This window comes from Dromaius novaehollandiae, chromosome 11, assembly GCF_036370855.1.
Source record: "Dromaius novaehollandiae isolate bDroNov1 chromosome 11, bDroNov1.hap1, whole genome shotgun sequence".
NCBI lineage: Eukaryota > Metazoa > Chordata > Aves > Casuariiformes > Dromaiidae > Dromaius > Dromaius novaehollandiae.
Genome location: NC_088108.1, coordinates 19,194,134 through 19,220,937, shown reverse-complemented (window position 1 = coordinate 19,220,937; position 26,804 = coordinate 19,194,134). Strand labels below are relative to the sequence as shown.

Below are 26,804 nucleotides of genomic sequence, written 5' to 3'. Positions count from 1 at the left end.
TGACACGAGGCACAACTCATAACATGACACAACACATGTGAAGTGACAAATGAAATGACAACACATGCCTTGATGTGATATGAGGCAACAGGTGACATGCAGAACATCACATGTCACATCAACTGTCAATGGTTGTCACACAGGTCATATCATGTTACTGCACATATGAAGTGACATGTCATGGGTCACATATCACATGACCTGCCTGTATCTTGTCTCATGTTATGCCTCATAAGACATGTCACATACATCATGTGCCATGTTTGATGTCACAGGTCACATTCCAGGCATCATATGACCTCACATGTCATTTGGCATGTGATGTGATGCATCACAGCACAGGTCACACTACATGATATACCAAGTGACATGTGTCTTGTCACATGATGTGACATGACATGAGGCATGCAACACGACTTGAAACAGATGAGGCAAAATGTGACACATGAAATGACACATAGCACATGACACACTAACACATGACATAGGAAACTTTGTATGTCATGTGTAACATGCAGCATGATCTGTCACAGGTGACTTGACATGTTACATGGTCTTGTGTCACATGACATGGGGCTGTGATATGTGCTGAGGGGTGTATAAGTTGCAGGTGATATATGCAGACAGAGGCATCATATGCGTGTGGGAAGGGCACAATATGTGGCAGGGGCATGGTATGCAGTGGGGGGTGTGATTTGTGGCAGGGGGGCTGATAAGTGTGTGGGGGGGTGATACACATGGGGGGTGCGATATGTGTTGAGGAGGCATGATAAGTGCTGGAGGGGACATGACAAATGGCAGGGGCATGATGTCAGAAGCGGGGTGTGATATGTTCTGGAGAAGGACAAGATGTAGCTGGGGGCATGATATGTGGGAGGGGAATGATAGGTGGCAGGTGAGCATGATAAGCAGAGGGTGTATGATATGTCAGGCAGTGTGATATGCAGCAGGGTGCATGACATATGGAGGGAGTGGCATGATATGTGGTAGTGGCTGTGACAAGTGGGGGCATGATGTGTCAGAGGTAGCATGATACATGGCAGGTAGAGTATGATATGTTGGGGGTAGGTAGCATGATAAGTGGGGGGCACAACATGTGCCTGGGGGTCATAATAAGTGGTAGGGAGGTCTAAGTGTGTGGGAGGGGAAGGTATGTTGAAAGGGGCCATGATAAGCTGGGGAGGGGGGGAATGATAGGTAGGAAGAAGGCATGATAAGTGGCTGGCAGGGGAGGAAAAAAAAAAAAAAAAATCAATAAAAAGTGGCAGTGGGGGGTGGAGGGGTCATAATATGTAGGAATGGGATGTGATATGATAAGTGATGGGAGGTTGATACATGGGAGTGGGGGAGTGATACATGGCCAGGGAGGGGAGTGATATGTTAGAATGGGGGCATGGTAAGAGGCAGGGAGGTGATAAGTGACAGAAGCATGATACACTGGAATGAGGGAGTGATAAGTGTGTGGGGGGGGGGGGCGCAGGGGGAAGATAAGGTGCCAAGGGGAGGGAGGAGGGAGATGTTAGAATGGGGTGGGGGCATGATTATGTGATATGATAAGTGTGGGAGGGGAAGGGGTGATACATCAGAACAGGGGGTTGATGAACAGAGGGAAAGTGATATGTCGGAACAGAAGAATAAGAAGGATGGGGGGGGGCGGGGGCTTGTGATAAGTGAAGGGGCATGATATGTGGTGTGAAGGCAGTAATACACAGCCGGGGGGTGATATGGCAGAAGGGGAGTGTGATCTGCTGGGAGGCAGGAGGATGTGGCTCATCGTGTCACATGTTTTATTATACAATGCAACTAAAACATTTTGCCAGGAAATAACTCTTAAAACCTCAAGTCATATGCAGTCTTTTTCTATTTCACATTATTTCTAAAGTATCAATAAGTATATAGAAAAAAGTCAACGCACCTGCAGTTGTAAAAATTCATGGTTCTCCAGCCCTTCAACAATTTGTGAAAACCGTTCTCTATTGCGCCTTTCAGCAGCAGTTGTTATAGCTCCTAAAAGTTTGTCAAGACTACAGAGAAAGATAAACTGTCAAAAGTTTACCATAGTCAACATTCCCATTTCAAAGACACTTAACCTACTGCTTACAGAACTCAAGCAAGTAGTGCACTGGTAGATAATCTAAATGCACTTATCTACACTTATTATGTTAAGCTGAAAACAAATCAAGGAACAAATGTTAAAATATCTATGAGTTTACAGTTCAAATAAGGGGAGTAAGTCTCTATTGGGACATTCAGTTAAGAAGCAAGTAGATATGTTCAGAGGAAAAACAAATGCCGCCTTTGCAACACTGTGCATTTGGTACGAGCAGGAAAGTTTGATATTTGGGAATTCTAGTTGTCTTTTCAGAAGCCAAAATGATTTATTTATTGTATACAAGATGGGGATTTTGTGTTTTTGAACCTTTAGTAGACTAACACGCACAACAATTCAAAGTACACATATTAACTGACAATCTTTATTTTAAAAAGCCCACTGATATGTGCTACATAACTTAACTCCATAACTTGAATCACTTAAAACTTCAGGTATAAATGCAAACTCTGACTTGGTCAAATTAGTTTTGCTTAGGTAGAGAGAAGACACTTTGATAAAATCAACCCATATTTCTTAATTTTTGTAATAATGTATTTATATATATATGATTTTTTTTAACTAATGACAAACCTCTATGTGCAGTATCATATCAGTCATTTTGAAAAATAATTATTCCATCTTCCCCTCCTCAGGATAAGATAATTAATCAGACAGATAATTAATGTATAAGATCATTAATGGAATTATGTTAGGTCCCAGTCTAACTTTCCATTGTTCTAAGTTATCCTTCAATTTAACTAACAGACAGCTCCCAACCTCCTGTGGCAACCTAGTCCATCAATTCAATACAACATTAGAAAACTTCTCCCTCAAGTCGACCCTCAGCTTTCCTTGTGACAGTTCAAAGTTTATTATTCCTTTGCATACTCATTAGGGATACATGAAACAACTTTTCTTTTTCAGCAGACCTTTACAAACATTTATGGCTCATTAAATCTTCTCTTCTTTACAATAAGCAGTTATAGTTCTTTGTCATCTTCTACTTAGGTTCCAAGCTCTTCTCTGTTAAATTGTTCTTTTTTCTGATTTAATACTGGATTAATACATAACATCAGCTAAAAGTTTCTTCATTAAAAATACAAGTAGCATGAAAAGTAAAAAGACTAAACCCTGTAACAGGTTACAGTTGCATTTATTTTACAGGCAAATTTTATCTCACCTGTGTCCAAACTGACACCCCACCACCACCACCCTCCAAGCATTCAAGAAGTAAGCATTTCATTTGAATATCTTACTTACATATTTTCCTCCCCAACAATGCAGATAGCAGAAAGTATTTTCACTGTTTCTGTCATCATGTTAGGTTGCTTTGGATCAATTGCTCTTGATAACAATAAAAGACTTCTTTCATCTCCTAGAATCCTTTGCAAGCCATACTTAGAGAAAAAAACAAACAAAAAAGCTTTAAATGAAAAGCTTGTATTTGCCCCAGATGTTCACCATCATCTCTGGGTTTCAGAATGTTAAGTGGGTTTTTTTGTTTTTACACACACACACACACACACACACACACACACACACACTCTCTCTCTCTCTTTTCCATATGAACTTGCTAAAGTTCTACTACTAAGCCTCGTGGCTATTACTGCTTGGGGACACAAGTCAGTCTTCCCAAACCTAGATCTCTTAAATCTGAGGCTTTTTCCTGATGAAAAGGCTCAGTTCTTAAGGAAGCTATCTTGTAAAATCAGGTACCTCTCAGAAGACAAAACACAGTTTTAATTTCCTAAATATATCTGAAAGGCCTCAGCAGTATGAAAGGTTAGTTCAGTTTTTCCCCTGTTAACTATTACAACAGGGCAAAATGTTTTCCCCTAGCAACTCAAAGTAGGTTTTTCACCCACTGACTGATAAAGTTGAGAACTCTTTAAGGAAATATTTGCTTTCATTTACTGCAAATCCTATTTTCACTTTCTGTACTGATAATTCAAAACTTAAATGAAAAAAATGCTATTTTTAAATAAATGTAAAAGCTTAAGTACAGGACATATCAAACATTAATTGTTTGTGGTTACACTGTATGTGTAGGAATAACAAGGAGTTTAAAAACAGACATACAGAATAGCTTACTGTAGCACTGAAAGTGTCTGAGATTTTATTAAACTGAATAGCAGTAGTTAAATGTAACTTTAATACATAGTTATCTTTACTGTAGTGGGGGAAAGATAAATCATTATTAACAATATTTGATTTTGTTATGAAGAAACTAAAATCATGATTTTAACAAATCCACTTCTAAAAGCAGTTTACACAAACTTTGTGAACATAACATGTTAAAAACAAGTTAGATTCATCTTAAACTAGACAATTTATATCCTTTATCCACTACCACTTTAAGAATAATACCTACAAACATTAATCATATTCAATTTAAATTAGGCATTAAGCATATTTATTAACACAAAAAATATGCATTTTAGAGTTTGCTGCGTAGACAAAATACAAGCAGTATGAAAAATATCAACCATAAATGAAAAAAATTTGTTCAAAAACTCAAAACAGGGTTTAAGAGAAATAACAGTAGATACATCAACATTAATCTATGACAATATATTTCAAAAGTTATGTTTCCTACTAGCTTTTCCATAACCTCTTTCTACATGGATCAAAATACAGTTCTCATTCTATTTTAGAAAGAAATATTTTTTCATATTTCATAAGTAAATTATTTTCCTAATTCACTTACCTTCAGTCCATACCATCATGTTCGCCAAATGGCTTTACTTCCATAATTAATAATATTCAACAAAGATTCATGAACAAGACTCTTAAAAAAAACCATACATCAGTTTGAGACCTACATTTCCAAAGAGTAAGCTGACACTGGACAGACAAAGAAATTCCCTTCTTTTTCTGAGATTCAACATACTAAGTTGGTCTTGAAATCTATTCAAAATAATGATGCTAAAAGAATCTGAATTTAAGTTTTTTCTTACTTTGTTGTTCATAAATGCTTTGAGGCACTGGATAAGTTTATGTTGATTCTTCTTATCAATACTTTCTTGCCTTGAAGGGGAGGAGGAAGATTGTAAGTGTGATGCATCTTCACAAGCTCCCCCTCCCTCTATTCAAATGATTTGAGTCCTTACTGTTTCTTGTCCAGGAGCCTTTCCAGGACATCCAAGAGAAGTCCAAGACCTTCATGTCCAAAATTGTTAACCCAGCTGGAAAAGAGGAGAAAAATGTTTTTAGTTATCTTTTAATCAAACGTAATACTTCCAAAGTTATGCGTCCAGTACTGCTAATGCGTTGCTTCAGAGATGCTGCTTTAAATATCACTTTCCAAGAAGACCTAATCAACTGTTAAGACAATGCGTAGCTCCAACTAGATGTTTTTGAGCACCTAGAGCAAGGGCAAAAACGTTCTAATTCGTTGTGAAGCAAGTGTTAATACTTTAGATAAAGGTAAGTGAATTCATTTCTGAAGTATTTGCTGACAATAAAGCACTTAATTTCAGTATATTACAGTCCTTTGAGAAGTTAAACACAGTACCAGCAGCAAACACGTACAGGAAGCCAAAAGAAGTAGAATGAGAAAGGGCAAGGTGCAGCAGGAGCGGGGAGAGCAGAGAGGCAAAAATGTTCCTTTGATTTACAAAAGGAGAAATACAATACCCTTCTTCATTTTTCAAATACTTCAGGTTATGTGATACATAACATTCATATAACAGCAACAAAAGGAAAAAGTGCTGTCCTACCGGGGCTAGAGACTGTGGTAACCAAAAGATTCAACCACCACATGGCTAACAACCCAGAGTTTTCCAATTTAAAAATAATTTAGAAAGTGAGGGCAAAGACCAGTAAATGAGGTAATAGGTAAAATGTGACAGAAAATCCAAAGTGCCTGAGCTTCACTGTAATATATAATTATCTTTCCAGATGAATTAAATGTACATTTAATGTACATTTATTAACATAAATGAATATATTGCAATATTCAGTAAAACAGTCCAAAAATTTTCCTCTGAAAATTTTAAAATGGGTCTCAACACCAGCAAACCACCTTTAAGTCCCAGTGAAAGTTGTGCTGCAAGTACCTTTTGAAAGACTTGGCCTAACAAGGATATTGTATACATGCAAGAAATGATCACACTGTTTTGTTCCACAAAAGCCACTATTTCTTCCCACTCCTGCTTCCCTAAACAGTCTGCTTTTGCAGAACAAAGCAGCGTGATCATTTCTATTTTCTACAACATACTAAGGCTGCAACTAAATGGAAAAGTCCACTTGCATAGTTAACTCATGCACACAGAGCAATGCAAGGAGGTAGTCCCATGAAAGAACACAACTGCCGATTAAGACACTGTAACTGTCACATGAATGCATTATTTAGCTGAAGCTAATAAGCTGTGCTGAGAAATAAGGATAAATTAACCTGGGCGCAGCAGCACACCAATACAGCAATATTGCTGCGAGCACCTGCATTACTGGTTGAAAAACATGAAATTGAAACAGCACTGCTTGTGCTATACGCACTTGCCAAAAGTCAGTACTTCAGAAAAAAAAAAATATATATATATATATACACTCATGCTGTGACAGGTAAAAAGGAGTGCTAGTCATGCCCCCCAACCATAATGCAGTCAAGAATTTTAGACACAAAATGTAATCACCCGAGATCATCTACTTCAGACATTACATGCTATGTCAGCCTATACTTTGACTAAGAAACAAAAAACACACAAAAACCCCATTCTCGCAACAACACAGTGGCATGTCTCGCCGCATGTATTTATAAATAAGTACTGCCCCCCTCACTCATACACACAAACATGTGCCCACACACTGATCTTCCCCTGAATTGCCTCAAACAAAAATATTCTTAAGTATTTACCAAACTACATTGTCCTAAAGTCAACTCAGAGCATATTGTGTAAAATTAAACACAGATACAGTTCAAAGAAAAAACAAAAGAACTGGTCAGGAAAAGATTGACTACATTGTGAGTGATGGCAAACAGGTCAATGGTTAAACCTTTCTATTCAAGGCTGATGCCAGCTACGAGGTTTGTTTCTTCGTGTTTTTTTTTGTTTTGGGTTTTTTGTTTTTGTTTTTTTATAAACTCATTTTTTTCAGAGTTATGGAAACAGAGTGCAAAGGTATTTCCCTCAAACATACTCGTAATTGAAAGTATGAAATTCCTACTGTAGCCATCAACTGAGATGAAAAATATTCACCATTCACCATAGAATCTGAAAGAATAGTGTTAGTATCATCAGATACTAAACTATATATTATCGCTGTATACTCCATACTCACATTCTTTCCTCTTGCAGAAACAGTACTTCATAATCTAATATACAGAGCTTTTAAAATACTTTACCAATACAGCTGCAGCACACAGAACTACCAAAAGCACTGTGAGTGCTCTCAGGCCTGAAACTGAGGGCCTTCTGCAACTGAAAGCTGAAAATATTCTCTAGTTTTTTGTTTAAAAAAAACAAAAAAAAACAAACAAACAAAAAAAACCCACCAAACACTACGCATCATCAGTTCTTCAGTTACCAAGTAATTTTGTCCCAGTGTTTCCATAGACAGGATGTAAACTTCAAGGCTAAATTATAACTCATATTTAATATTTCTCAACCTTATAAAGAATATAAGCAAGCATCTTTAATTTCTACTGTTTATTATTCAAATTTTAAAAAATGCTGAACAGATGCTATTTAAAAATGTTTGCCTTAAAGGTTTTGTTTTGGTAAGGAATGTTAATTCTATACATAGTATTTTATAAGATGAATTCTTGCCCTACCTTAATAATACTATCTAATAATAAGACTTCTATTAAGCCACAGTTACACTTCCACCTATGCCATATAAAGCTTGTAAAAAGTTAAAATAGGTCCAAATTTTAACTATACCAGTACCTAGTAGAAATATCATATACCCCCACTCAAGTACTTCTAAAGAAAGTTTCTCATAAAATGAATAAATGCACCCAGAGAAAGCATGTTACATTCAAGTGTCATGCTATCACAGCTATATTTTTGTATTGATACTGTACCAAACAGAACTGATGGTGTAACAGCAATACCCTGTAAAAATATTTGTTAATAACAAAAACAGTAGTCCTATGAACAGATAAGAGAAGACTCTTGCAGTTTCCCTCTAACAGCATTCAAGTACCAAAACCAACATTTAGTTTAAAACCATATTCTGTGTACATCTGACACCTTCACTTACAAATCATCCAGAGCTAATGAAGAGAGATTTGAATTTGGGGGAAACTGCACTGAAAAAACAGCAGTGTTCTCCATCACGTAAGACAAATCTTTATAAGACAGCTAATTAAAAACACACACACAAAAATGGTTGAGGTTGGAAGGGACCTCTGGACATTATCTAGTCCAACCACCCTGCTCAAGCAGCATCACCAAGAGCACCTTGCCCAGGATTGTGTCCAGACAGCTTCTGAATATCTCCAAGGAAGGAGACTCCACAGTCTCTGGGCAACCTGTTCCAGTGTTCAGCTACCCTCACAGTAAAGAAGTTTTTCCCCATGTTCAGTAATATTTTAGCTTATGTACCTTGTTGTCCAGAACCAGACCCAGCACTCCAGATGTGGCCTTACCAGGGCTGAGTAGAGGGGGAGGATCACCTCCCTTGACCTGCTGGCAAGGCTCTTCCTAATGCAACCCAGGTGTGGCCTTCTTTGCCACAAGGGCACATTGCTGGCTTATGGTCAACTTGTCTACCAGGACCCTTAGGTCCTCTGCAGAGCTGCTTTCCAGCAGGTCAGCCCCCAGCCTGTACTGGTGCTACCACTGGGGATCAAACCCACAACCTTGATGTTATATATAAAAAAAGCCTTCCGAATTTCCTAATTTGTACTGATCAGGAACAAAACCCCCCACCATTCTGACCTTATTAAACAGATAGTAATTCAGATATTATAGTTATTTCAACATGCAATGAAAATGCATTTTGCCATCTCAGAAGATAGTGTAACATGAATTTATCACTCTTGAGAAGGATGCTACTTATCACATGGTACCTTCTGTACGAGAAGCGACTTCAAGCACAAGTCACTATTTAAAAATAGAGAAAAAGCAAGAAGGAGAATAAAAATCTCATAAAAAATAGCAGCTTCTCTTTATTCATAAATATACATTAATATGCAGGTGAAATTTATATTTTGCACTTGCTTGGAAAGACAGAGATAGCAATATATTTTCTGACCAGCTGTAGCCACACAGCATTCTTCATTTCTGGGTCACTGCTCATCAATATTGCTTCAAGTGAGATCAACGCAATTACAGTATTTTCAAATGGTAATAAGTATATTACCTCAATTAACAATTTAGTGTTTAATCAATTGTCTTTCCTCAGAAAGAAAGAACACCTGCTTTTTTCCAAGATTCATTCTCTCAGCCATTCTTCAGATGCAAAAAACCTCAATACAGATAAGTAAGTACTCTCAATGTATAACAACTGCACTTATGGTTACATTCAAGATTAAATACAGTTGGCAGATCTAGGACCAAGTTTTGTGTGGACAAACCATACCAAAAAGCCAACCACCTCTTCAGCCATGAAGAATTTTAAAACTGAAGTATAATAGTTGGTGGCATTCCATTTTTAAGCATGTCTGGTATTAACATATGTGTATGACTGCATACATACTCTAGTGTTAGGATTTCAAAGTATAAACACACTGAAACTTTCTTAGGATAAAGTTGCTTTTCAAAATACTTCCACAATTTAGCAGCAAGCATCCTTCATGCAAAGGGCAAATTGGTTTTGCTTTCCAAATTGCGGGGAGGGGGAGAACCCACAGAACTATGTTGATACCTGCATGCAATCCACAATAATCACTAAGAGCCTGAGTGTATCTGTCTGAGATTGCACTAAGCATCCAGAGGATTAAAAAAAGTAAGTTTACTGCTATAAAGTACTATAGAAGTAGTCTGGGAGCAGAACATGGTTACCATCGTATAAATAGTTTGATTTCAATAATTAATATACATAGTTAGAATGGTTGGAATCCTCCTGCAAAGCGTGCAGCATCTACCAGTCAGACAGCATTACAGATAGAAGCTTGAGAGGCAGCATTCACAGTGGTTCAGTTAAGTGGTACATGGCTGTTCATTCATTCCAGCTAAGATTAACAAGACCACTCATTTTATATCATCTCAGATATCTGAGAACAGGAACATTAATCTATTAAGGACAGTCCTTCCTTGTCTACACTATATGTTGAGGGGTGTGTGTGTGGGGGGCAGATCAGCTGTATCTCATCAAAATAACCATGTTCCATTCAAGCATTCATACTTAAAGTTTGAGCTTTGCTTGGTTAATTCATTAATTTTGCTGGCAAAATTGTCTTCTCAAAAAGAGTTTTCAATTTTAAAAAAGTAGAACTGCAGAATTCCTATGTATTTGCATCAATAGAGGCTATAATAATTATATATAAGAATGACATTCACTGATGCAGCATTTTTCTTTTGAAAATAAACCAGGTTACATGCTTTGTGCCAAACGAAAACAAATTTGTCTTCCACCAGTCATTGTGGTTTTGCACAAACTTTACCAGAGCTTCCAGGCACTTTCATAAATTGAACAGCTTTGGTATTCATTTCACTTGAAATGACTAAGTGGCAGAGAGGGGACACCACTACGACCAATCCAGAATTTTTATACTATGAGAAAGTGTAATAGAAGCTTCAATTTTTTTGCATTCTCTACACCATAACAACCTAAATAATGTAAACCCACCATGAATTACTACTTCAAAACAGTCCTGATGTACTTCAGAAAGTTCTGCTAGACAAACTATTATTTTCTCAATAACTAGATATTCTAAAAGGATCTCTGAGAACTTGACAAGAAACAAAATGCAACAAATAAATAATTGTAATAGCTAATAAGTAACAGAAGTTAGATCAAAAATTCACCTGCTTAACTTAAAACTAGTGAGAAATTTCAAAATTTTTAAAGTTCCTTTTACTAGTGTATATGTAAGAGGAGTGGGTTAAACATTCTTTCATAGGATCCCAACTCAGAGACAAATACTGAAATTTAGGCCACTGACACTGGTTTTGTTAGCATGGCTTTCTTCTAGCTGGCTTATTCTATCTGTTCCCTGCAACATCACTAGTATTCTCACTCACAACCAGTCTTACATCTTGTATTTTATATTTCTCACTTCGTATTAATCTTAAAAGCATTTTTTTTAAACAGTTGCCCTTCAAACAAGTCACATTTACTAACTATAGTCTTTTTGATAGCAGCTACATTAAATACAAGCATTTCCGCTTCAGAGTCTACTGCTTAGATAAATTGACAGTTAAGCAGCATTTGAAGTGCTTTCACAGAACTGATTTGTTTGATTCCTGTGCAGCACCTCTGGCTATAGCATATCCTCTTTAAACCATCATTGATATAAGGACTGCCAAGATTTCAGACAGAAAAATTTGAGTTTAAACCATTCAGGGCTGTGGCCTTTAATTCTTTAAGATGCTGAAATCCAACTTAAAGCACTGATGAATAGCAACTGATTCCATGCTCCGTTGTCATACACTAAGCTGCAACTTGAACCACTGGTTTGCATCCATCTACTCTTAAGCTGCAAGACCACATTTAGCATATCTACAACTATACCTTTCCATAATGCTTTTCACCAAATTCAATGCCAAAAGGTAAAATACACAACCTTGGCTAAACATAAATGAGGAAAACTGAGAACATTGCTGAATGGAGCAGGAGATTTAGTGACAGCAGAAACAGATGCAGTAGAGGTACTCAATGTGTTCTTTACCTCCATCATCTTCAACAAGGTCTCTCAAGCTTTCATACTTAGGGACTGGGTTCAAAGAGGAGAACTACCAACCATGGAAGACAATCAGATTCGGGATTACTTGACAGAATTGGACCCATACAAGTCAGATGGGCGTGCCCGAGGCTACAAGAAAGGTGGCTGATAGCATTTTAAGGTCACACTGTATCATCTTTGAATGGTTGTGGGGATTGGGAGAGGTCCCTTACAACTCAAGAAGGGCAATCGTTGCACTCATCTTCAGAAATGCCAAAAGGGTAATCCAGGCAGCTACAGACCAGTCACTGTGATCCTTGGGAAGACCATAAAGTGAATCCTCTTGAAAGCCATTTCTGGGCACATGAAGGCACAGGTGATTGGGAACAGTCAGCATGAATCTATCAGGAGTAAATAAATCATGCCTGACCAACTCAAAGAGTAGTGGATGCCAGTTATCTTGCCTTTAGCAAGATAGTCTTGTGTACAAATAAGGACATTACAGTCTGCACAGGTGGACAACCAGATGGGCAAAAAAATGGCCAGATCAACCCAGGAGGCAGAGGTAAACAGAACATACTGTATCTGGAGGCCAGTAACAAGCAGAGTACTGCAGAGGTCTGTACTTAGATAAAGCCCTTCGCAACTCGATTTGGTTTCATAGCTAACACTGCTTTGGGCAGACAGTTGGACTAGATGACCTACTCAGGTCCCTTCCACCCTCAATCATTCTATGCTTCTAATCTTCACATCTTTTTTTTTCTTTTTTCTTTAAGGGACAAGGTACATAAGCTAAAATATGACTGAAATTTTAACCAAGGCACCCTATAATGACCTCAAATGTATTTATTCCAGTACCACCTGAACAGCTGAAGGGCTCAGAATAAGAAAAATATGAATGCATGACCAATATTGTAAAGTCTTTCTTTCCATGATTAAGAGTATCATCACCACAAGAATACTATGTTAATTAGTACAGATCAATAACATGAAACTCAGCAGATCATGCTAATCATCTGCTTAAATGGGTAACTACTTACTTCAGCAGGTGTGAACAGAAGTTCAGATCACTATACACAAGACAGAAGTACTTAGTTTCTGTACAAACAGAATAAACAAAGTATGCTATTCATTCTCCATAATGATTTTAGTATAAAATTTCTGTAATTCAGTTAAAAAAAGAAAAAATAAAAAAGCCTAGATCAATGACACAATGGTTAAATGAACTAGCTGACTTACTACAACTGTCATCCTTCTGTGCATACCGTAAGCACCAAGCTGATGAACTCCCTCAATATTGCTAACAGTTGACTTCTCCATTTCCAGTGTGCCGAGAATTATTTTCTGGTGCATACAAACATGCACCTGGGTGCTTCACAGGAAGCAACCAACAGGAAAAAGGTCCCCACTCGGACATGTTCCCTTTGTTATGGTAGTTACAGTTGCCTGGTTCTCATAAGGTAGGCTTGGGGCGAGGGGGTGGGATTTTTTGGATTTGGGGTTGTGTGTGCAGATCGGGGGAGTGAGTTAAGAAGTCACTTTGAATAAAAGCTTTCAGAAACTTTTGCTCTTCTGGAATGCTGTAACTTTGAAAGAGCTCCATAAAATGACTGATAGAGCAGGAAGTTGTTATAAATTGTACAAAAATCACACCATTTAACTATACTAGTACAGTTATGGTATGATGATGCAATAATAGCAATATAAAAGAACTCAAGTTTTATCTACATCTCAAATAGGAAAGTGTATTGCTTTTAACTACTTTAGTCAAAACATACTTCTCTCCCAAATAAAACAGCACGAACTACGCGGACAGGGTCTAAGAACAAAAGTTTCATGTTTAAACTAGAATACATGTAGGCAACCAGCTGGAGCTAAACTGTGAATACAATTTTTCTATGGCACACATCCACAGGGGGAACAAAATCTATTACAATCAACCAACTCAAAACTCAGCCTGAAAAAAATTATTATTATATCAGGGAGAAAGTACTGATTTAATTTTACTATTCAAGTTACTAACTGAAACTGCTCTTCACAACAGTTGATCATGAGGATAGCTTCCTAACAACCATTCACCTCTTAATGCAGAAAGCAGTCCTATTCTTTTCAATGTCCTCTGTAATAAGCTGCAAAATGCTAGAAGAATCATCTAGGTACTTATTCTCTGGACACAAAGCAAAAAACATGATAGCAGTAGAACAAGCCTATGCACACAGATGCTTTTTAAATTTTTCCCTATATAGATTTTTTCCAGCCAATTCTGATGAAATACATTTTATAATACCATATACAGAAAAGGTACTATAGTGTAAAGCAGGAATAATGGTTATTTCCTGCTTCCCAAATTAAAAGAAAACAAAAAGCTTAGCCAGACCTGTCCTTTGCAGAAGCTGTAGTACAGTCTGTATGAAGAGTCATAACAAGCTAACGTCGTAAAAATTTCTTCAGATTAATGAAGACAACTGTCGCATACACAGATACAGAGAGAATGAATGCATTATCTAAAGGGCAACTGAGGAACAGTGGTCTGTAGTACACTGATCCTAAAAGGGAACAGGATTTTTCAGAGTATCCTTCAAGAGCTCTCATAAAACCTTTTTAAAGCTTCCTTAAATAAATAAAATAAATAAATAAATAAGCCTGCAATTCCTGTAAGAGGCCTCGGGGGTGTTTAGTGACAGAGAGTCACTAACAGAGAGTCAAATCTATGTTTAAAACCTCATATTCAAATAGGATAATTTATCAACAACTGTTCAGGATTTCCTGATATTATATTTGTCAACTGTTGGGACATACTATAACTAACAAAACGCCATCCGTTCCTTAAGTTCTCTCACACACAATGAAGGACCACCAACTAAAATCAATCACTCAAGGGGCAGCATACTATGCCTGTCTAGTTGTCAGTTCTTTACTCAGAGCACAACTTGAGAACGAACTACCTGGTTTTATATGTGAAACCATGTGCAGGTTACAGACATCATTCAACAATGTCTTACTTATATCAAAGCTAGACAGTGTTATTCACTACTCATTTCAAAAGAATCAAACATCTTAGCACTTTCAAAAGCAAGACTTTTTAAAGTATTCCTGTAAAGCATTCCTGTAACTACTCTGGTTTCAAAGAAATCAGACAAACAAATGAACAAAAACATTTTATTGTCAAGTAGAAACAGCACAATGAACACTATAGCAAAAATTACTACTTACCTGACTGGATTGCTTGTTAGAGACACTCTCAAAGACTCTAGGCAATTAAGCAGCTTTTCCTCTGCAATTCCAGACCGCAATTCATGAACATATTCTTGGGAGGATAGCGTGCATTCATGCTTGCTGTTTTTCAGTCCACCCTATCACAGAAGATTGAATGATGCTTAATGTTTTCTAGATTATAATAGTGTTTAAGTAGGTGATAATAGGTAAGGTCAATATACGCACGAGTTATGTTAAAAATCAGTTTCCCTCCTCCATACAACTATTGCAGACCCCTGACCAGACTTAGATTTGTCACAGATGTATAATAGCTTTTGTATAATTAGCCTTCCAAGACTAAGTATTTTTCTGGAATTTTCTTCACAGGAAAACACGTTAGTAGCTGATACGCTAGACAAATGCGTACTATGCTAGAGAAATGCTAAAATTCTTTAAGCTCTGAAAGTGTAGTGCACTATTATCTGATGCAGTGATATCATACATACAAGCTGAGAGTATGTAAAATTCTGTAAGATTTAAATTCATGAAAATTTCTTAAGTTATCAACAGCAAAACTGTACCCTCCCTTCCCCCAGAAACTAACTACAAAATACAAAAGAATTCTCACAGTTTGGCAGTTCACCAATTGCTTACATTTTCAAATAAATGATTTCAGTAATAGCTACAAAGTGGTTACAGAAGTAGATAAAATATGTAACGAGATATAGATTGATTGAAATCATACTATCAGCAGATGATAAGCAATAAGACACAAAATCCTTCTTTAAGACATTTTTCAACTTGACCAACTGTAAATACCATATACACTGTTGCAAAGCAGTTAACTAAAAGTAGTGCAGGTGGACAGAGGTAGAAAGGCTCCAAGCGCATCTGGTTTTGAACCCATCTCAGGGTTTTATTTATTTATATTTCCCACACACTGCAGAACAACAAACAAGTTTGCTATTATTAAAACGGTTCACACAACAGGGAGCTCATATCTCTTATCCAAGTTTTGGTACACAGGTTCTCACAGTGCATTGTAACAGGCACAAAACAGAATCTTAAGTGCTGTATTTAGAAATAAAAACAGAAAACCCCGTGCATTCCCTGCAACTGTTGAGCGTACATACAGTGTTGGCACTTTTATAAAAAGCCATGTTAAGTCAGCCATCAAGGCAGAGCAGGACAGCTACACAAAACTTTCAGTGCCAGTCCAAACTTAAGACTGGGGAAAAATGTCCCAGGAAGTATTTCTCTTAAAGTTTACCAAAACATAAGAAAATAAGGCTATTCTCAACACAACATATGAACGCAAACCTAGCCAGACAGTTGCTACTATCAAGTTCCATAACCACTGCTACTTCTTTCTGTGAAGAAGGTAGGTCTAAGCAGCTTATAGTCCACTCTAACTAGATTATACAGAATTTACAACAGATTCTACAGGTTTTACATACAGAGAACTTAGCTATGCAAATATTGAAACTAGCTTACTTCACAGGAAAGTATCTACAGTACTCTTGAACCTGCTTACAAAACACACCTCAGATGGAGGAAAAAAAAAATCTCCTGGGTTTAAAATACCTGATTTTCATGAAGTCTTATAATTTATAGGAGAGAAAAAAACCAAAAAAGTCAGATGAAAACAAAGATTTCTGAAAACAAACTCCCCTCATCAAAGCAGACCAGCCAAGCATGTATTATTAGGGAGGGCATATGGACCCCAAGAGATCTACACTGAACTGGCATAGATGTCACACAGCAAAACATCCATCACTGAAAACTCATTTTCTGAGGTTCCATAATCAGCTCTACAGCTAAATGCAGAGCGGGAGGAGACAGGACACTTGTCTTGACACAGCTACATTTATCCTGTTCTTAGATTTTATTCTGTGAAGCTAGTAAGCACCTAGTGTAGACAGCCACAATAGACTTGACTACTACTAAAGTCCAAAATCTTATAAAAATTAACTAAAACATTAGTCCTTCACTATAGTTCAGTGCACAATTAAAGCTTGTGACAGAAAATAAGGTGAATTACTGAACCCAACTTATCAGAAATATTCCAGCTGCGTTCCACAGATACAATATTCAGCCATAAACCAGCTTTTAATGCTTCTCCCAGTGTAAGACATTCCCAGGAGAAAGCATACCCTGTTTTCCCAGTAGTTTCAAAAGAATTCAGATGGTTGACATTTCAGATCATATCGGTACATTCACTTCTGTCACCAAAAATACTTCACAATTGGTACTGTCAAGAAAGTCACCCTGCTGCTTTCAAATCACACTGATAACTCTGCCACAACTCCTATCCTGCCTCATCTTGTCCTCCCTACTCCCTCCATTCATCAAAGCATCAGTTTGGCACTTTATGCCTTCACCACTCTGTTTTTCTCCCCGCTCCCCTCCAAGCTGCATCAAAGTTTGAAGGTTCTGCCCTCCAGCTGACTCTGAAGATGGTTTTACTGCAACTTAAATCCTAATATAAATTAAGAGTCAAGGACATTCATCCAAATTACCATATGCTAATACACATAAGTTTCTATTTGCTACTATGTCACTATAAAAACAACGACCATGTGAACGAAGATGCAGGTTTGTAGCTTGAAGTAGTTTTAAACTTGCAGTATAGCTGGGACACTAACCTTTCTGCATACACTTCAGAGTTTAACCCTTTTTCCAGTTCCACCTTTCAACTGTGTCAGCTGGACATATGGAAGTTACAGTACTATTAAAATGTCTCTATTAAGACAGTCTCTTAAAATTATTTTAATTGTTAAAGCAAAGCTAGAGTTTTGGTCTGTTTAAATCAGTCCAAAAACCATCTTATATTTTCAGCTTAAAAAAATAAATCTACAAATATGGTTCACTAGACATTTATGTGAATCCCTGAGCCAAAACCAGTAAACAACCGGCCAGGAATAGGGGAGCTAAGGATACCTTTAACTAGTAATACTACAGGAAGTTATGAAATTATGGATTTGATTAAATTTTAGAGAATGCACACATTTTGATAATTACACCAAAGAAAATCTCATCAACTGCCCCTTTGATCAAATCCATTTTAAGCTAAGAAAGGACAAAATATAGCAGTTACAAAACAAGTCACTTCAGGGTTTTTTGTTCTGCTGCACTTTGTATTTTGATCTCTAAGCCTCCACTACAGATGGTTAGGAGGCATGTGCAGGGCCTCTGCTGGCATAGGTGCATTGACAACAGTGTCAGCTGAGCCCTGTAGTAGCAGACAGCACATTTTAATAGAAGGTGCCTGACAGTTTAACAGCCACACACATTTCTTTCATCACAGGAAGCTAAGCCAACAACTGCACACTTATGTCAAAATAACCACATCCGCACTGAGATTTTTTTTTTTTTTTTTACTGGCAAAGCTTTAACTTTCTATATACTGCAGTTGGCTATCATATCTATAATATTTCATAAGCAAATATATTAGCTACAGAGAAATACATGCATTAATTTTTCTTCCGTAACCAGCGGCCAAAAACACTTCACAAATATTTTTAGGCAACTAGACAGCAAAATTAAAAACCTCTCTTTTTTTGCCTTTTGAGATTTTAAGAGGCAATTCTGACAAACGTGGAAGAAAAAGAATGTACCCAACAGTACTGTTATCCCACTGATTTAAATGAGCAAAGCCACTAAAAGCAAAAATCATTTTGGAAACAGAAATAGAAGGGTTTCTGACTGAACGGATTCACCAGCTCACAGAAAAAAGAACAGCTCTGCTTTCGATAGCACAGAGAAGAAAAGCAGGCCATTTGCTGCTACCTAAAGAGAAATGTGTGTCCTCCAAGCCGAACTTGCCAAGCAGAAGGAACATACACACTCTTTGATCAGTGAGAACTGATAGCAGAGAAGATGACATACTTGTCTCAGAGAAAGCGGAAACAAGGTAGCAAACAAAACATTTCTGTTATGGAAATGGGGAGCCGAGAAGAATTCTCCATCAAATGTTTACAAAAGCTCAGAGGTTCAGTGAACATTGGTGGAGAATTTCCTTTCCCTTGCATCATGCTAAGTGGTATTGGGATGAACAAAAAAACCCCTAAGCTATAATAATTTAATAGGCTGATACTGTTTTCACAATCTTTTCTGCAGTTAAAAAAAAAAATCTATTAAACTTATTTGTGACAAACTGTAATTTATTATCAAAAGTGCTCCTGACAGGGAGAGCCTCAGTTATTTTAGCATATAATATTCTTACATTGGATCAGCAACATCACAGTTCATTGTAACATCCACAGTAAAGTAGAATGATATTTCAAAAATGGTGTATAGAAAAACATACAGTTGTTCTGTAGAGTATAAAAAATATATACATAGCATAAGAAACAAGGAGAGAGTAAAACTGAATGAAGTGTCCAAAAATAGATAACATCTAACATCGAGATATGAACTTACAGAGCAACACCGCAGTTAGGAAAAATAAAGAATTCCATGTATTGGAAAGCTGTATTCTTTTTATTGGATTGCTTAGGAAAACATCTCCTTTCATAGCCAGAAAGTTCATGGCCTATGGGATTTATACTTTGCACAATGAACTCAAACATATCAAAAGCTTCTTCCTAAATCTCCCATCAATAGAGAAGCATATCTGAAAGCTACAGAGACTAGGAAAAGACAACCAGGTTACATGTAACACATGGTGCTACATACTGGTGCCAAAAGTAACCTTCCTGAAGATCTCAGTGACCCACTCCTGGACTTTGTCCAGTTTGCATCCCTCCAAGCCAGACAGACAAAACTGGACACAATATTGTAGATGTGGCCTCACAACAGCTAAATAGAGGTGAACAATCACTTCCTGAAAACTGCTAACTAAACTTTTGCTGAAGTAGCCCAGTAAGCAGTTCACCTTCACTGTCAGAAACACACACTTCTGGCTCCTAATCAACTCGTTGGCCACCAGGACCCCCAGCACATTTTCTTCAGAACAGCTACCAAGCCAGCAGGTCCCTAGGCTACGCTGTTAAATATAGCTATTCCAGGCCAGGTACAATATCTTGCATTTGCCCTTGTTGACTTTATGAGGCTTCTCTCAGTGTGTTTCTCCAGCCTGTCAACATCCTTCTGAATGGCAGCCCTAGCTTTAGAATTAGAATTCAGAATCTCATTAGAATTCTCTCGAAAAAGTACTTTGACTTACCCTGGAACTATTTATTGCACAACAAAAATGTGTAATTGTACATCTTCTAGTTAGAAGTAGTGCAACTATGACAAAAAAAAAAAAAAAAAAAAAAAATCAGAAAGACACCATGTATTTCCCCATGCCAGTAATAGGAATACATCTCAATTTTTTTTTAAAAACAAGAAATACTGACTGTCAGTTACTGAATAGACAATTAAATATAAAAGTAGAGATTTGTAATACTTAAGTTATTTAAGTAATGAAGAACTTGAATACTTGATACTAGTTTGGAATACTTAACTGTCTGAATAGTCAACAGGTCACATAGACCAGAACAGGTCTCAGATATTACACACCTCATTCCTACCTTTAGGTATGGAACTTCCATATTATGAGAGTTCCTTAATAAAGTCATGTGCAGCAAGTTAAAAATATTATAAGACACAGAAATAGTCACTGCTTAAGTCACTGTTCAATTAACTATGAAAAAGGGAAGAAAAAGAAATAAGCTATTAAATGATTCATAGTTATTGGACTGTTTATGAATTCTACATATTCACATATATTTCACTTTTCTAAGTTTAAAGTCCTTTCAGTATGTGCATTCTTTGAGTCAAGCTCAGGTACTACATCTTGGATACAAAAGTTTCACCCATCATTCAATTGTTTTAACATGTTAAATGAGAATGTGCAGCTTAAACAGTTAAACACCTGCTTCACGACATTGTATTAGACACACAAGAAATCCCCACCCTTTATAAAGCTTGTCTGATCCTTCTCACTATACCTGTTTTCCATTTTCAGCAAAGCTGTGTAAAATCACTACAGGCATATCCTGATCCTCAAACTAATTCTCTCCTCTTCCAAAGAGATAAGAAGTTAAGCCACTGAAAGCAACTTTGAAAAGCAGCTGGTATCCACCAATTGCTAAATCAGTGTTTTTAAAATCATGCGACTACCTGATTCAATCCTTTCTTGCTGTAGCAGAATTCTTTTGTTTGGCCACTAATACTGATGCATAGAGTATCTTGTTCACTACAAAACAAAAGAATGATATAAAAGTTTTGACAAACAGCTCATCTCCCTGCTGTAGTGGTATCACAGAAAAATAGCCAGCTACGAGATACTTGGCTATTAAAATAACTGCAAATCAATTTTTAGAGCTGTAGCATTTAAAACCATGAACAATGCATAAAACAGTCCTTCAAAGCGAGTGACTAATTTTCTGTAAAGCTCTGATAAGTTACAGAAAAGTAGGTTTATCTCAGAAGAGTGGTTATGATTAACATGCAGTTCCTAAAGCTCCTTAGCTCTGTATGGTCTAAGGAAGAGAATTTAATAAAAGATATGTCATAATTGGGGAAAAAAACAACAACAAAAAACAATACCAGAAACATCTGACCTCTCTCTAATAAAATTTATATGCATTTGGTTTTAATTAGAGCAGGGACTACTCCAACTGCTGTAATCCTCCTTTTTTGTTTCTTCCAAAAAGCTAAATATTTTATGAAGTTCTTACTGTTCTATTTACATTTTCACTGTTCATTTTCCAAAAAGGACATTAAGTATGGCTACTGACAAAACAATGATTTATTTACATTAAATCCATGATTTTGACATATTTATTAACACGTATAACAAAACTACCAAAATGGTCACATTATACTTTTGAAATGTTTGTCCCTATCTCAATAGAACAAAAATCTGACAGAGATGGTGTATGCATTAAGACTTTTATTAAGGAGCCCTCAGGACACTGTCACCTCTGAAGATGTTTGTTGCTGATAACGTATAGCACTTTCAGCTGGACAACGCATGCCAGTTAGACATGAGGATGAATAATAGTGTATAAAGGAATTAGTCCGTCACTATCAACCTGCTAAACAAAGAGATGCTGTTATGCCAGAGCAAAAAAATTCAGTGGAAGGGCATATCTTTATAGAAGCAGGACCTGCCTTCAAACAAATCAAGTATGTTAGCATTATCTACTGCAAATCAGAACAGCACTGAAAAACATTACTCTGGAAGGCTGTAAGGTAGACAATGTGAAAACTGGAACAGCTTTATACTGTTGATTGCATTGGACTGAAACTGAAAAAAAGATGATTCATATAACTAATGATATGTACACCATCTACGCTCTGCTGGATACATTTTTTGTGATTTCAGACTCTCCCAAAAGTCAGGGGGAGAAAGGCAAACAAACACTGCTGTCAGCATAAAAAGATATGAAGAAATAAGATGAGATGCATGAGAAGAAACTTCAGTCAAGTGTCATTACATGTTAAGCTAGACCCTGAAAAGCACTCCAGAGCACAAGACGTGTTTGTTTTCCAAAGGATTTATTTACTTTGGTTAGACCTTTCACTGTAGTCTGCTGCAAGCTCCAAAGAAAGCTCCTATACACAGATGAGGTATTTAAGATCTTTGCTGTGTTCCTTTCCACAGAAAAAGGCTGTGTTTTATCTTCATAGAAAAGCAAAAGTATTAAAGTCACTCAGATGAGTTACTGTACCTCTGCTTAACTTACAAACACATTCTTAATAGCTTGCTTCCTCACTAGTTCCTTCGCTTCTCCGGTGGACTTTCTCTACAAACTTGACAGATTCTAAAGTCTACTTCATTCCCATTTTTCCAGCCCATCTTCCAGTTTGCTTGCTTTCTCTTACAGCTTCTTTAACCTGAATTTTTCACTCAAGCACAAAGAGAGAGCATGAAATTATTCTATGAAAGTTTTCACCTTCTTACACTGTAAGACTTCACATTTGTTATTCCTTTTTGCTCAAAAAGACCACTCACGCACTCGCTTGTTGCCATATTCATTCCTTTATTTTGTTTCCTTCCCAAATCATCCTGCATCTTGCTCTTCCTTCATTACTCAAAGCAATCTGCTTAACTTTCTGAAAAACAATAAATTGCTGGATTCCAGGAAAACTTAGTTTAGTTTACAAGGTGTGTTAGAGGGCAGGGAAACCACACTAGACAATTCAGACATCATTAGGCTTCAGCTAAAGCAGATTTCAGCTGAAGACGTTCCAACTGTATTACTTCCATCAGATGGACAGAGTTTACTTCAGTGAGACTGCTGGTAACTAGTACACTAAACAGAAATTCCACAGTATTGCAGATTGTCAGTTTTGTCCTATTCAGTATTCCTGCTCCACAGTTAAGAAAAATTTCTCTTTGGACAGAAACAAGTAACTGTTACTGGTATAATTATTAATGAAGTGGAAGTAACAGTTTTACACTCCCCCTTTCTCCCAATGGATGACTAACTGAAGAGCTTTTGCATATTCTCTGTTAACATAATACTGTTGCTGTCTCAAGCAAAGAAATCGGCATCTTTTAATCAGAGTATTAATAAAAATGTCTTATCTGACTTTAAGAGATTAAAGCATTTTCAATGACTGATTAAATCATATATTCTAGTTGCATATTTGACTTGGAAAAGCAGTGTCCTTAGCCAAGCTATCATGAACTTTGTATCAGCTACTGAACTAGTACTAGTACTTAAAAGTTTATATAGTGTATATTGACTTCACCTAGGTAGATATTAGCCAAACATGCTACAATTCAAGCCATTAAAAACAGAATTAGCAGGCTAATCTTAATTTAGATATCTACATTAGTGTCTCACAGATAAACAGAAGATGCATAGCTGCCATTTCAAAGTAATTACCACTGTTCTGAATAAAAGCAAGGAAAGGTAACCTTGTGGACAACTAAAATGATATGTTAAGTAGGCATCAGTGCTTAAGATCCCAAATAAAACTCAGATAAGATAAAGCTCAAAACTCTGTATGAACAGGCAAACCTCCTCTCTGCAACTGTTTCTACAACTCAACAATAATAGCATCCACACTCCAGACTTTGTCCCCTTCCCAACCACTTCAGATCTGTGAAACTTCACTAAAATAACTACATGTGATATATAGAAGTTTCAACCTCTTCATAAACAAAGTAAGTAAACAAGATAACAGTCTCAGTCTGCCTAAAGGCATACTGGCCTGCAACCTACAAAGTAGCAGTTGGAGATAGATAGATATATTTTTTTTTGGTCTTTTTTTTAATGTTAACATTCTAGTTCTCAGTGCAACACAGGTGCAGTCAAATGCACTCAATTCCCAAAGGAGGAATTCTATCAAAAAAAGACAAAAACAAAAACACACACACCACTCTCACTCTGAGAAAAAGCATACTAACACTCATGAATTCTATAAGCAAGGAAAAGCAGAAGCCAGATCCTAAAAGGGGTATTTCATATTTTGCTATTTTGGAAGTTGTTTGTGCAAAAATACGTATTCAACGCATAGTTATGCTTGCTCCTCCATTAGACCCTGAATTAAAAAGCATGGGACAGAAACCAGATGCCTTAAAATTTCTCCACAACTCCCTTTGCATATATGAGTTCCCTTTATAAAATTACCTCTTCACAAAGCAGCTGTTCAGGCTAACTCGCATCACAGGGAAATGACCTGGGAGCAGGGATTGTTTCAAATTGGTTTTAATGCACTGAACTGGAGAAGTAACCATTTGTGCATTTTCCTCAAGTATCAAATACCTTTCAATAACACCACTGTGCTTACCCATTTTCCTCAATCAGCGTGAGAAACACATTAGGTACAAACTAGATAGTATCAGGTACAAACTAAAGATTACTTATAAATACAGACAGAAAAGTCTTAGGAAGCAGAAAAGACTACTCTGATTAAGAGCAAGCCAATAACAATTTCTTAACCTCTACATGCTACATCCCTATGTATCGAAGCATGTTTGATGCAATTAGAGAGAACAACAGCTTTAAGTCAAAGGTTGCTCTTTATTCTCATGACTACAAAGTAGAAGTACTGAAGATGACCTAAGTAGGAAAACTTGCAATACTCAAAAAGCTTTTTGAATACAATTTAAAGAGAGTCCATCTATAACTACAACACATCTTTGCTTTCATTTTAAAGTGTACATGTTGAAAGTATCCTAACCTCCCCAAAATCATTTTTCCCCCCCAGGAAATTTTCATTTCCTGAATTCAGTCCTACAACACCGTTACCAAATAATTGTTTAAAAAAATAATAACCACCACTTAACATAAAATGTAACAGAGCACTTACTAAGACAAAAGCTATGCTGCAAGTGGCATCATCTTATGTTTACTAATTGACCTTCTGAATCCTATATGTAAATCCTGTTCTCACACTTGATATCCAGCAGCTGACAGTTCACGGTGAACCATGAATGCTAACTATTAGGAAATTACAAAAATCCACATCTGAGCAGAATAAAATAAGCCAAAGACTGCAATTTAAGCTTTCAATTAAATGCCTTCAATAAAAAAATCAAGATAAGCCTAATTTATGTTTGTTGTTCTTCATGAACAAATTCCCAATGAGTCTTAAGTATCTGGAAATAGATTCCTGAAAACGTAATATAAATAGATTCCTCAACTTAACAGCACAATCGACAATTTTATACTACTAAGATAAATGTGGTTGTGCTAATTGATGATTACTATGCTAAAACAAGGACTAAATTTTGCCCATTGAATATTCAAATCCATGATAAAAGCCCAAAATATTCCAGCCTAATCTCTGAAGAAAAAAAAAAAAAATGTGTTCATAACAAACAAAACCATTATGTTCATACTCACCGGAACTTTACTTCCGACTATCTGCATGCAGTGGTCAGCCAAGAGATTATTGTGTAAAAGAAAAATAAATAATAATAATAAATAAACAGCAAAGTAATTAGTAGGATGTAGCATCACACAAAAATATTTCAATGTTTCATCATTAGTAATAGTTTCATTCTTTCATTAATTTATCAAAATATTTAAGAGTTATGTTCCTCATACAGGAAAACAGTAGCTCTACTGTAGGAGAATAGAAGTTGAAATTCCTTATGCTCTACTGCTGACTCATTAGTATTTTACACATTTACAAACAAATCAACTAAATATCTAGCTTGACATGTACATGTTGAGAGATATGCCATATTATTAAAATCATCAGGTCAGATATGTTACATATGACACTGAAGAGCTACAGAGAAAAGCCTGTAACGGCATACTGACTTTCATTAATATACAGCAACTCCATTTATTACAGTGCTTTTTATCTATTTAGATGACATCATCATGGGATTTAATTAAGTTTTCATAATCTAAAACATAGCCTATAGTTATAAATTTAACTAGTACTTCAGGAAAATCTCATGTGGCATTTTTCTTCAACTGCTCAGTATGGATGTTTTTAATTACATGGATAATTAAACAGTGATTTACACAATCATGTTTTCTCTGTCCTACTATGGAACAACATCTTTGCACATACACAAAGATGATGTTGACTTTACACAGAAGAAAAACTCTGCAGAAAGACAGCACATCTCTGCCCTATTACTTCGCACAAACGACCGTGTTCTTGTGAACACTAGTACTATGCACTTCTGCCTAAACATATAGAACTTTCTCTGGCCACTATCTGATGCAATATGACAGCAGCAAATTTATTTGATATCTACCATTATCTGATTAAGAACCTGAAAGAGTAGTGTTTTGTTCTGAGATCTAAATCCAATGGCATCTGTTCAGCCTCTACCTG

At 36.6% G+C, this 26,804-nt stretch overlaps 1 protein-coding gene across 4 annotated transcripts in view; it reads right to left on the bottom strand.

Annotated features, from left to right (window-relative positions):
* DIAPH2 (diaphanous related formin 2) overlaps positions 1–26,804 on the bottom strand; it is a 291,784-nt gene that overhangs the window by 235,130 nt on the left and 29,850 nt on the right. For 3 of the 4 annotated variants that reach the window (XM_064518290.1, XM_064518292.1, XM_064518293.1), the window contains 6 exons: positions 25,853–25,873; positions 15,078–15,217; positions 5,203–5,277; positions 5,050–5,119; positions 3,353–3,489; positions 1,916–2,024 (listed from right to left, as the gene is read on the bottom strand). In XM_064518290.1, the coding sequence (XP_064374360.1) occupies positions 1,916–2,024; positions 3,353–3,489; positions 5,050–5,119; positions 5,203–5,277; positions 15,078–15,217; positions 25,853–25,873 (552 nt within the window). The remainder of the gene's footprint in view (positions 1–1,915; positions 2,025–3,352; positions 3,490–5,049; positions 5,120–5,202; positions 5,278–15,077; positions 15,218–25,852; positions 25,874–26,804) is intronic. The other variant, XM_064518291.1, reaches the window with a different exon arrangement.